The 12309-nt window shown below is 43.8% G+C and overlaps 2 protein-coding genes across 3 annotated transcripts in view; one reads left to right on the forward strand and one right to left on the reverse strand.

Annotated features, from left to right (window-relative positions):
• mbd4 (methyl-CpG binding domain protein 4) overlaps nt 1-10892 on the reverse strand; it is a 32146-nt gene extending 21254 nt beyond the window's left edge. For both annotated transcript variants that reach the window (XM_060835793.1, XM_060835791.1), the window contains exons 1-2: nt 10652-10892; nt 4714-5001 (exon numbers count right to left, since the gene is read on the reverse strand). In XM_060835793.1, coding sequence (XP_060691776.1) covers nt 4714-4973 — 260 coding nt within the window. In that variant the 5' untranslated portion in view covers nt 4974-5001; nt 10652-10892. The remainder of the gene's footprint in view (nt 1-4713; nt 5002-10651) is intronic.
• The window catches only part of ift122 (intraflagellar transport 122 homolog (Chlamydomonas)), a 136539-nt gene continuing 134946 nt past the window's right edge, over nt 10717-12309 (forward strand). The window contains exon 1 of the mRNA XM_060835790.1: nt 10717-11060. Within this exon, the coding sequence (XP_060691773.1) occupies nt 11002-11060 (59 nt within the window). The 5' untranslated portion in view covers nt 10717-11001. The remainder of the gene's footprint in view (nt 11061-12309) is intronic.

A 12309-nucleotide genomic window follows, 5' to 3' on the forward strand; every position in this document is an offset into this window, starting at 1 on the left:
TTGTTCCACAGAGAGGGCACAGCAGACATGTGGAGACTATTTAAGGAGCAGTTGTGGGGAGTGATGCACGAATTTGTTCCTCTGAGACAGGGTAAGAAGGGGTAAGATTAAGGAACCTAGGATGACGAGAATAGAGGAGCTTCTCATTAAAAGGAAGAAGGCAGCTAAAAAAGGTGGAGGAAGCAAAGATCCAGTACAGCTTTAGAGGATTACAGGCTTGCTAAAAAGGAGCTCAGAAATGGACTGAGGAGAGCCAGGAGTGGCCACGAAAAAGGGTTGGCAAGAAGGATTATTGAGAACCCAAAAGCATTTTACTCACACGTGAGGAATAAGAGATTGATCAGGGAGAAGGTAGGGCCGATCAGGGATAGAGGAGGGAACTTGTGCATGGAGTCTGAGCAGATAGGGGAAGCCCTAAATGAGCTTTTTGCTTTGGTTTTCACCAAGGAAGGGGACCGTGTTGTGACTGGAACTTTGAGGAGCTGGGATACAGTCTTGACCAGATCAAGATTGATGAAGTTGATGTGCTGGAAATTTTGGAAAACATTAAGATTGATAAGTCCCCAGGGCCAGACCAGATTTATCTTAAGTTGCTCCGGGAAGCGAGAAAGGAGGTTGCTAAGCCATTGGCGAGGATCTTTGCCTCCTCAGGCTCCACGGGAGTCGTGCTGGAGAATTGGAAGGAGGCGAATGTTGTTCCTCTTTTCACGAAGGGTAATAGGGAAATCCCTGACAATTACAGACCAGTCAGTCTTACATCTGTGGTCAGCAAGGTTTTAGAAAGAATTCTGAGGGATAGAATTTATGACTATTTGGCAAAGCATAGTATGATTAAAGGCAGTCAGCATGGCTTTGTGAGGGGCAGGTCATGCCTCACAAATCTTATTGAGTTCTTTGATGAGGTGTCAAGACAAGTCGATGACGGTCGAGCAGTGGATGTGGTGTATATGGATTTCAGCAAGGCATTTGATAAGGTTCCCCATGGTAGGCTCATTCATAAAGTCAGGAAGTATGGGATACAGGGAGATTTGGCTGTCTGGATTCAGATTTGGTTGGCTAACAGAAGGCAGAGAGTGGTTGTGGATGGAAAGTATTCTGCCTGGAGGTCAGTGTTGAGTAGGGTCCCGCAGGGCTCTGTTCTTGTAGTTTTTATTAATGACTTGGTTGAGGAGGTTGAGGGGTAGGTTAGTAAATTTGCAGATGACACTAAGATTGGAGGTGTCGTTGATAGTATAGAGGGCTACTGCAGGTTGCAGCGCAACATAGACAATTTGCAGAGTTGGGCTGAGAAATGGCAGATGGAGTTCAACCTGGGTAAATGCGAAGTGACGCATTTTGGAAGGTCGAACTCAAATGCTAAATATAGGATTAAAGACAGGAGTCTTGGCAGAGTGGAGGAACAGAGGGATCTGGGTGTGCAAGTACATAGATCCCTCAAAGTTGCCACCCAAGTGGCTAGGGTTGTTAAGAAAGCATATGTGTTTTGGCTTTCATTAACAGGGGTATCGAGTTTAAGAGCCGCGAGGTTTTGCTGCAGCTCTACAAGTCCCTGGTGAGACCACACTTGGAATATATTGTGCCCAGTTCTGGTCACCCTACTATAGGAAAGACACATAGGCTTTGGAGAGGGTGCAAAGAAGGTTTACAAGGATGCTGCCTGGACAGGAGGGCTTGCCTTATGAAGAAAGGTTGAATAAGCTTGGACTTTTCTCTCTGGAAAGAAGGAGGAAGAGAGGAGACCTGACCGAGGTGTACAAAATAATGAGTGGAATGGACAGAGTCAATAGCCAGAGACTTTTCCCCAGGGCAGGATTGACTGGTACGAGGAGTCATAGTTTGAAGATATAAGGAGGAAGGTATAAAGGAGACATCAGAGGTAGGTTCTTTACGCATTGAGTTGTGAATGCATGGAATGCATTGCCAGCTATGGTGTTAGAAGAGGAGTCACTGGGGACATTTAAGTGACTGCTAGACATGCACATGGATAGCAGTGAGTTGAGGGGTGCATAGGTTAAGTTAGTATATTTTACATTAGGATTAAACCTTGGCACAACATCGTGGACCAAAGGGCCTGTTCTGTGCTGTACTTTTCTATCTATGTTCTATGTCAATAATCGCCAGGGTTGTCTCTACTCCCCTTCTTGAACAAGGAGACAACATATGCTAACCTCCAGTCTTCTGGCATTATTCCTGTAGACAATGATTACATAAATATCAAAGCCAAAGGCTCTGCAATCTCCTCCTGGCTTCACAGAGAATCCTAGGATAAATCCCATCCGGCCCAGGGGACTTATCTATTTTCAAACTTTCCAGAATTGCTAACACCTCCTCCTTGTGAATCTCAATCCCGTCTAGTTTTGTCGCCTGTATCTCAGTATTCTCCTCGACAACATTGTCTTTTTCCATTGTGAATACTGACGAAAAATATTCATTTAGTGCTTCCCCTATCTCCTCGGACTCCACGCACAATTTCCCACTACTGTCTTTGATTGGCCCTAATCTTTCACTAGTCATTATTTTATTCCTGATATACCTATAGAAAGCATAAGGGATTTCCTTGATCCTATCTGCCAATGACTTCTCATGTCCCCTCCTGGCTCTTCTTAGCTCTCTCTTTCAGTCATTCCTGGCTAACTTGTAACTCTCAAGCATCCTCACTGATCCTTCACATTTCATCCTAACATAAGCCTCCTTCTTCCTCTTGACAAGACATTCAACTTCTTTAATAAACCACAGCTCCCTTGCTCAACCACTTCCTCCCTGCCTGACAGGTACATACTTATCAAGGACACGCAGGATACTTTCTTTGAATAAGCTCCACATTTCAATTGTGCCCATCCCCTGCAGTTTCCTTCCCCATCCTATGCATCCTAAATCTTACCCAATCGCATCATAATTACCTTTCCCCCAGCAGTAACTCTTGCCCTGCGGTATATACCTATCCCTTTCCATCGCTAAAGTAAAAATAACCAAATTATGGTCACTATCACCAAAGTGCTCACTTACCTCCAAATCTAACACCTGGCCAGGTTCATTACCCAGTACCAAATGCAATGTGGCCTCTCCCTTGTTGGTCTGTCTACATACTGTGTCAGAAAACCATCCTGCACACACTGGATAAAAACTGACCATCCAAACTACTCGAACTACAGTATTTCTAGTCAATGTTTGGAAAGTTAAAGTCCCCCATCACAACTACCCTATTACTGTCACTCCTATCTGGAATTATCTTTGCTATCCTTTCCTCTACATCACTGGAACTATTCGGAAGCCTATAGAAACACCCAACAGGGTGTTTCACGTTTATAACCTCAGCCCATACTACCTCATTAGAAGAGTCCTCAAACGTCCTTTCAGCCACCACAATACTGTCCTTGACTAACAATGCCACACCTCCCCTTCTTTTACCATCATCTCTGTTCTTACTGAAACATCCAAATCCCGGAACCTGCAACAACCATGCCTGTCCCTGCTCTCTCCCTGTCTCTGAAATGGCCACAACATCAAAGTCCCAGGTACCAACCCAAGCTGCAAAGTCATTTACCTTATTCCTGATGCTCCTGGCATTGAAGCAGACACACTTCAAACCTTCTTGCTTGCCAGTGAACTCTTGTGACCTTGAAACCTCATTTATGAACTCACTGCTCTCAAACTCCTGGACATTGGAACTTCAATTTAGGTTCCCATCTCCTGTTGAATTAGTTCAAACCGTCTCGAAGAGCATTAGCAAACTCACCCACCAGAATTTTGGTATACCTCTGATTCAGGTTTAGAGCATCCTATTTGTAGAGGTTCCACTTACCCCAGAATGAACTTGAAATATCCAGGAATCCAAAACCCTCCTCCTGCTCCACCCCTGTAACCACTTGTTCAACTCCTCTCCCTCCCTATTCCTCGCCTTGCTAGCATGTGGCACGGGCAGTGAACCAGAGATAACAACTTTGTTTGTTCTCGCACTAGGCTTCCACCCTAGCTCCCTGAATTTCTGCCTTAAATCCCCATCCCTTTTCCTACCTGTGTCTATGTGGACCATGACCTGGGGCTGCACCCCCTCCCCCTCAAGGATCCCAAAAACACAATCAGAGACATCACGAACCCTGGCAACTGGGAGACAACACACCAACTGTGAGTCTCTCTAGTTCCCACAGAATTATAATCTCTTCGACAAGGAGAAACCTGCTTTCAGCATTCACCCTGTCAAATCCCTACTAGATCTTATACGTTTCAAAAAGATTGCCTCTCATTCTTCTAAACTCCAATGAATATGGGTCCAACCTGTCCAACTCTTCTTCCCAGGTGTCAAGTCAGTTCATCTGTGGAATTCTCTTTGGAGAGTGCAATGGAGGCAGAGTTATTGAAGAATTTTAGGGCTGATCAATCCTTGATTGATGAGGGATTCAAAAGGTTTTGCGATACACAGGAAAATGGTTCACAACTTTAAGGTTACAAGTGTGCAGGTCACAAACAGATCATTTTATCAAGAGATGAAGAAGGCTCGAGAGGCTGACTATCCTATTCCTACTTTTTTCACGTGTACTTGTGTAAGTCTCGGGTCTGGTGCAGTTTCTGGTGTTAAAAGACTGAGATTAGTGAATTAGTGAGTCAGGTATTTTAGCTGCCTCTAAATTAACTGTAAAAATATTTCATTCCTTCATCATCTTGTGAAAAGATTAAAGACACCACCTGTGTTTTAAAAATAAAAATATCTCCCACCTTACAATGTAAATATCAGATTTTCCTGCTGACTTCCCAGTTTTTCTTTCTTTCACTATTCTCTTCCATCCTTCAGGAAGTTCAGGGTTACAGTCTTGGGTTATTTTATTATCCAAAGCATGAATGATAGGCCCAGTTTCAGACAAAGACTGTGTGTTTTCTGTGTTTGCCATTTCAGGTTTAAGATATTCTCTTTTGATAGTTCCATTTGGGAAACAGTGTTCATTGTTGTTGACCACACCAGAAGGAGATACTTCCATTTGGAAAGTTTCCTTTAAATCCTTTTTCCTGCCAAAAATACAGCACAATTAATTACATTCATATTTTGCTTTCCCCATTTTCAAAAATGTATTTTTCCCACTGGATTTGTACTTATGGGTATTTCAATGGCAATGAGAATGCTATTTATATTGGAGGTATGAGGTCTGTGCAGGCACATTATGGGCAACGTCTGTGCTGCTACAAATGCTCCCTGGCAAAATGTTTCACATAATAGGTAGTCAGAAACAACTTCGATGTTGCCTCAAAAGTATGTTCCAATAAATCCAGGAAATAACGGCATGGCTCATCAATTTCTTGCAGTCTCTCCATGTGTTAACATCAAACTATAGGCACTTCTAGAAGAGAACTACTTTTTGGCCTAACTTTCCAAACTTACTTTGCAATGGTTCCACTTTTACCATTTAAATCTTCCCTGGGCCCACCTTTTGTTCTTTTAATATTATTCCTCCGTTCTCACCATCATACCTTCTAAAAATTTTTTAAACATTCGTGGGATGTGAAGGTGTCACTGGCCAGGTCAGTATTTGATGACAATTCTGAAATGTCCAATGAAAGTGGTGCTGAGCAGTCTTCTTGAATGGCTGCAGTCTTTGGGGTATAGGCACACCCACAGGACTGTCCTGGAGTTCAAGGATTTTGATGCAGTGACAGTGAACTAACAGTTATACGATTTCAACTCAAGATGGTGTGTGGTTTGCTGCCTATGATCTTTTATTTAGATAACAAATGGTGCAGGTTCAGAAGGTTTTATCAAACATTCTTAACATATTGTTGTGGTTCACAGAACCCCTACAGTGTGGAAACAGGCCATTAGACCCAACAAATCCACACCGACCCTCCAAACAGTAACCCACCCAGACCCATTCCTTTAGATTTACCCCTGACTAATGCACTTCACCCACACATCTCTGAACACTGTGGGAAATTTAGCATGGCCAATTCATCTAACCTGCTCATCTTTGGATTGTGGGAGGCAACTGGAGCACCTGGAGGAAACCCATGCAGGCATGGGGAGAATGTGGGTCAGGTCGCATCTGAGGAGCAGGAAAATCGACATTTCGGACAAAAGCCCTTCATCAGGAATTTTCCTGCTCCTCGAATGCTGCCTGACCTGATGTGCTTTTCCAGCACCACCCTTTTCACTGTAATCTCCAGCATCTGCAGTACTCACTTTCGCCATGGGGAAGACGTGCAAACTCTTCATAAACAGTTGCCTGAGGCTGGAATTGAACTCAAGTCCCTGGCGCCATGAGGCAGCAGTGCTAACCACTGATCCAAATTGTTGTGGTTGAGAAAGTGAATTTTGAAGGTGGTGAATGAGGCCACAATCAAGCGGCTACTTTGTACTGCATGGAATAAGTTGCTGAATATTGTTGGAATTGCATCTTCCAGGCAATTGGGAAGTATTCCAATACAAATGAAAGGCTTATGCTCGAAACGTCGAATTCTCTATTCCTGAGATGCTGCCTGGCCTGCTGTGCTTTGACCAGCAACACATTTTCAGAAGTATTCCAATACATCTATCAATCATCTTAGGGCTGCTTCTTCTTTATTCTTTCCTAATCCCTAAATCCATTTCCATCTCAGTAATCGTTTTTACACTTCTACTTCAACATTTTTCATTTCTAACGAAAAGTGATATACCTGAAACTGCTTTTCTCTCTCCAGTGCCGCCTGATCTCCTGCCTATTTCCAGCTTTTGGGTTTGACTCTGCACAGACTTAAATATCAAATGAATCACAGATTAATTGCAGCACAGGAACACGCCACTGTGAGCACGCCAGCTCTCTACTAGAACCGCTTGACTTCTTATCTCTTCTCTTTTGGCAAAGCCCTGCACAAGTGTTCACTTCAGACGCGTATCCAACTGCGTTTTGATAGCCACAGTTGCATCTGGCTCCACTACTCTCTCAGGTACTGCATTCCAGATTTTAATTGTTCACAGGGTAAAAAAGTTCTTCCCTGATTGTTATTGGCTCTTTTGTCAGCCATTTTACACAAGTATCCTCTGGATTTTACCATAAGTTTGTACAGGAGAAGTAGACCACTTGGGCTATCAAGTCTGCTCTGCCAATCAATGAGATCAAGGCTGATCTGAAAATCCTCAACTCCACTTTCCTGCATTTTCCCAACAACTACCTTCCCTATGAACTTAGATGTTAGCTTTTTGTAAATCATGCACCAGGATCCCCAAATCCCTCAGCTGAGGGGCGGGGTGGTGATAGGCGAAAATGACAATGGCACATACATCTACCATGTAAAGTCCTCCTTACTGTAGTGGAAGAACTGGCCCACAGACTAATTAAGCCACATTCTGACATAATCATTCTTATAAAATCATACCTTATATCACCTATCCCTGAGATGACAGCACAGTGATAAACAGCTGTGAGGCCCTAAGGGTCTTCAGCTTTGACATTGGACACATGACGTTTCATTGATCTTGATGCCATTTTCTTCTCTAACCAGAACTCTAGTGACTGTTACATCAAATTCCCTTGTAACTTTCTCTTCTCTTAGGAATAGAACCCTAGCTTTTCAGCTCAATCCATGCAACTGAAGTATATAATTCCTGGAGCCATTTGTATGATTTCTTTTCTGCATCTACTCTAAAAGCTTTCTGATGTACACATTGGACAACATATTCCAGTTGAGGTCAAGCTTGTAAAGCTTTATCATCATTCCTTTGTTTTTTATATGCTATACTTTGAAAAAAAAATTTCATAGATATGGATGTTATTGGCAAAACCAGCATTTGTTGCCCATCATGAATCTTAGTCATAGAGACTGACAGCACTGAAAAGGGCACTTCAGTCCATTGCAAAACAACTACCTAACTATTCTAATCCCATTTTCCAGATTTTGGCCAATAGATTTATATGCCTTGACAGCGCAGGTCCACATCTAAATACTTCTTCAATATAGGGTTTCTGCCTCGACCACCATTACAGGTAGTGGGTTCCAGATCTCGCTGGGTGAAAATAATTCTCCTCACAGCTCTCTAAGCCTTCACAGGGAAAAGTTTCTTTTTGTCTACTCTAACTATGCCCCTCATAATTTTATACATCACAATCATATCTCACTCTTAGTGTCCTCTGGTCCAGGGAAAACAACCCCCGTCTCTGCAAACTCTCCAGCCCAGTAAATCTCTTTTGTACCCTCTCCAGTGCTATTGCACCTTTCCTATAATGTGGATTTCTGATCTGCACAGTTCTCTAGTTGTGGCCTGGCCAGCATCTTATACAGTTTCGGTCTAACCTTCCAGCTCTTAAACACTCTGCTTTGATGAATAAAGGCATGAATAGCACGTACCTTCTGAATCACTTTATCTATCTATCCTGATACCTTAAGGTGTGCACATGCACACTATTCCTTCTATTCCTCTGAATTGCTCCTGAACTGAATAGCTTGCTTGACCACTTTAGAGGACAGTTAAGAATCAGTCACATATTGGGCAAAAGATATCCGACCCTAAAGGGCATTCGTGAACAAGGTGGGTTTTTACAAGAATTGACGTTATGTTTCATTGTCACTATTTCTAACACTAGCTTCCAGTACTAAATGTTATTAATTGAACTTAAATTTCACCAGCAAGCAAGGTGGGATTTGAAATGCTTTGGAGCATTAGCCTGGTCCTCTGGATTACTAATCCAGTAACATTACAAGTAAACTACCATCTCCCCATGAATTAGAAAACCTAAGGTCCCAATTACTTTATTAGTTACTGTCTCAACCTACATACCACATTCAATGATAACGCATGTAACCCCTAGTCTCTGTGCCTCAACTCTCATTAAAACAATAACCTTCATTTTCCTGAAAATAAAGTACTGTGGTGACAAAAAATCTGCAGATGCTGGAATCCAAAGTAGACAGGCAGGAGGCTGGAAGAACACAGCAAGCCAGGCAGCATCAGGAGGTGGACAAGACAGGCGTAGCTGGGGCCCATCCGGGTGCCCATGGCTACCCTCAAGTTTCGAAGGAAATGGCAGGAGTGAAAGTACAAGTTATTAAGGGTGAGGGCCAGTTCGGCGAGGCGGAGGAGTGTATTGGTGGGAAGTACTGTGGATGCGGGAGATCTGACATTAAAAGAATGGCTGGAGAGGTTGAAAAGGTCTGGTAATATCTGTGGAGAGAGGATAAAGAGAGAGTCCCATATGACTCTTGTTTGGAACTCCGTTTTATATAGTCTCCCTGGTTCTTTCTGCTAAACTCTATCACTTCTCAACTGCTGGTCCTGCTCATTTTCAAAATTGTTCATTGTCTTATTTTGCATTGCCCACAAAAGATGGTGAACGCAAACTCATTATCATCAAACAAAAAAACCCACAAGAATTATGGATGCTGAATATCTGAAACAAAAACAGAAATTGCTGGAAAAACTCAGCAGGTCTGGCAGTGTCTGCGTACAGAAATCTGAGTTAATATTTCAGGGTCTAGAGACCCTTTGTCCAAACTGAATTTGTTTTTGTCTCATTATCATCGATGCAGGAAAAGTATGTTCCCCTCTTGTCCTTCTATCATTAGCTAACTAGAACAAAATGGAGAGGCAATGGCTGAGTGGTATTATCACGAGTTGTTGTGGTTCTGTTCGCCGAGCTGGAAGTTTTTGTTGCAAACGTTTCGTCCCCTGGCTAGGCGACATCATCAATGCTCTGGAGCCTCCTGCGAAGCGCTTCTTTGATGTTTCTTCCGGTATTTATAGTGATCTGTCCTTGCCGCTTCTGGGTGTCAGTTTCAGCTGTCCGCTGTAGTGGTTGGTATATTGGGTCCAGGTCGATGTGTTTGTTGATGGAGTTTGTGGATGAATGCCATGCCTCTAGGAATTCCCTGGCTGGTCTCTGAAACTGACACCCGGAAGCAGCAAGGACAGACCACTATAAATACCGGAAGAAACATCAAAGAAGCGCTTCGCAGGAGGATCCAGAGCACTGATAATGTCGCCTAGCCAGGGGACGAAACGTTTGCAACAAAAACTTCCACCTTGGCGAACAGAACCACAACAACGAGCACCCGAGCTACAAATCTTCGCACAAACCATTATCACGAGTGTTAATCCAGAGACCCAGGGGACCTCTTTGAATCACACCATTGGAATTTTAATTCAATAAAAATCTGGAATTAAGAGTCTAATGACAATCATAAATTCACAAAGCTTTTCACTGTGCCTCAGCACACGTGACAATAAATTCAATTCATTGCCAATTGTTGCAAAACCCCCATTTGGTTATTAATGTCCTTTCGGGACAGAAACGGACATCCTAACCTGGTCTGGGCTACATGTGGCTCCAGACCACAAAACATTGCTCAAGTGGTTGACTCTTAACTCGGCGAAAGTGAGGACTGCAGATGCTGGAAATCAGGGTCAAGATTAGAGTTGTGCTGGAAAAGCACAGCAGGTCAGGCAGCATCTGAGGAGCAGGAAAATTGACCTTTGAGGCAAAACTCTTAACAGGAAACTCTTAACAGCCCACTGGGCTGTAAATTCTGGAGACAAAAAAAAATCCAAATGCAGGAATCCAAAGTAGACAAGCAGGAGGCTGGAAGAACACAGCAGCATCAGGAGATTTTGGATACAACCCTTCTTCATGAATGTTGGCATACATATTAATAAGAGAAAAATAAATCATTTGTCTCTCTCTCTCTCTCTCTCTACCTTATTCAAGCTGATTGCTGATGGTTAGGAACCGCCAATGACTACATTTCCCTTCGGGATCAGACTCTTGCGGTAAATGTCAGGGAGATGAAGTAAAGCAGGACTCCCTCTGGGTGAGTGAAGAGTCCCACTCTGAGGTGGTTGACCGAATGGGCGGGCAGTCCGTCCCCCAGCCCGCCCGGCCGCCATTCCGCCATCCCAGGGCGGCTCGCTTGACATCACGCGAGACTTGAGCGGGAAGATGGCCGTCGGAGGGACCGGTACCTGGGCGCTCCTCCAGAGGGAGGCCTGAGTGCGCCGTCTCTCCGTAAAGCCCGGGCGGACATACACACACTCACTCTCAGGGGAAAATGCGAGCCGTCCCCACCTGGATCGACAGGGTGCACGACAGGGAGAAGGTCGAACAGTGGTAAGGAGCTGCGACCGGGCTACCCTCACCCCGCCATTGCCCTGGTTACCACATAGCAACGCGGTTTCTAATGTAAACAGGCAGGCCTGGAGCGACCGTGACACCCACTGAGGCAACGCTTCACTGTTAGAAGATGGGGGAGAGACACACGGGGATGGGTGACAATAAATGGGGGGGGGGGGGGGGGGGGGAAGAGAGAGAGATAATATACGGGGAAGAGTGTGAAGGGACAGAGAGAGAGAAAAAAGTAGGGGGCTTGGGTAAAAAGTAATAATATACCTCATAATTTGAAGTTGCCGGTGTTGGACTGGGGTGTACAAAGTTAAAAAAATCACACAACATTAGGTTATAGTCCAACAGGTTTCAATTAAGGTCTAGATTAGAGTGGTGCTGGAAAAGCACAGTAGTTCAGGCAGCATCCAAGGAGCAGTAAAGTCGACTTTTCAGGCAAAAGCCCTTCATCAGGAATATGAATTAAACCAGTTGGACTATAACCTGGTGTTGTGTGATTTTTAACAATAATATACCGAGCGGCTAGAGTGATGAAATATGGGGGGGGGGGGGGGGGAAGAGGAGGGTGGCAGAGAGCTAACATGGATTGGGAGCCTGGAGATAATGCATGGGAAAGGCAACAGTACACCGAGGTGGAGAACTGTTATACAAGGGGAAATAATTTACTGCGGAGCACAGTAATACAGTTGGAGGAGTCATAATGCATCATGGGGACTCAAAACAAAGGAGGCCAATTTCATGCTGAGGGGACAAAGTTAAAAATCACACAACACCAGGTTATAGTCCAACAGGTTTAACTGGAAACACAAAGCTTCCAATTAAACCTGTTGGACTATAACCTGGTGCTGTGTGATTTTTAACTTTGTACACCCCAGTCCAACACAGACATCTCCAAATCATGCTGAGGGGAAAATACATTGGTATGGGGGATGGGGGGAACAAGCAGGAATAATAATGTAAACTATGGAGCAGAGTGTAATTGTGAGCTGGCTGAGCCAGTATTTATTAACGATGGGCAATAAGTGCTGTCCTTGACAAAACACTCATCCCATGAACAAATTAAAAATTACAAGATGCAGTGCTGCATCTCAAATGGTTCCTTCCAACAACACATTCCAAATGGATATACCAACTCTTTCAAGTTCCTCTCCCAGTCCTGTACCATTTTGACTTGGAAATATATCACCAAATCAGTGTATCAACTAATAATTCTTAGAGTCATAGAGTTGTACAGTAT

The sequence above is a fragment of the Hemiscyllium ocellatum genome, chromosome 14 (genome assembly GCF_020745735.1).
Source record: "Hemiscyllium ocellatum isolate sHemOce1 chromosome 14, sHemOce1.pat.X.cur, whole genome shotgun sequence".
Classification (NCBI taxonomy): Eukaryota; Metazoa; Chordata; class Chondrichthyes; order Orectolobiformes; family Hemiscylliidae; genus Hemiscyllium; species Hemiscyllium ocellatum.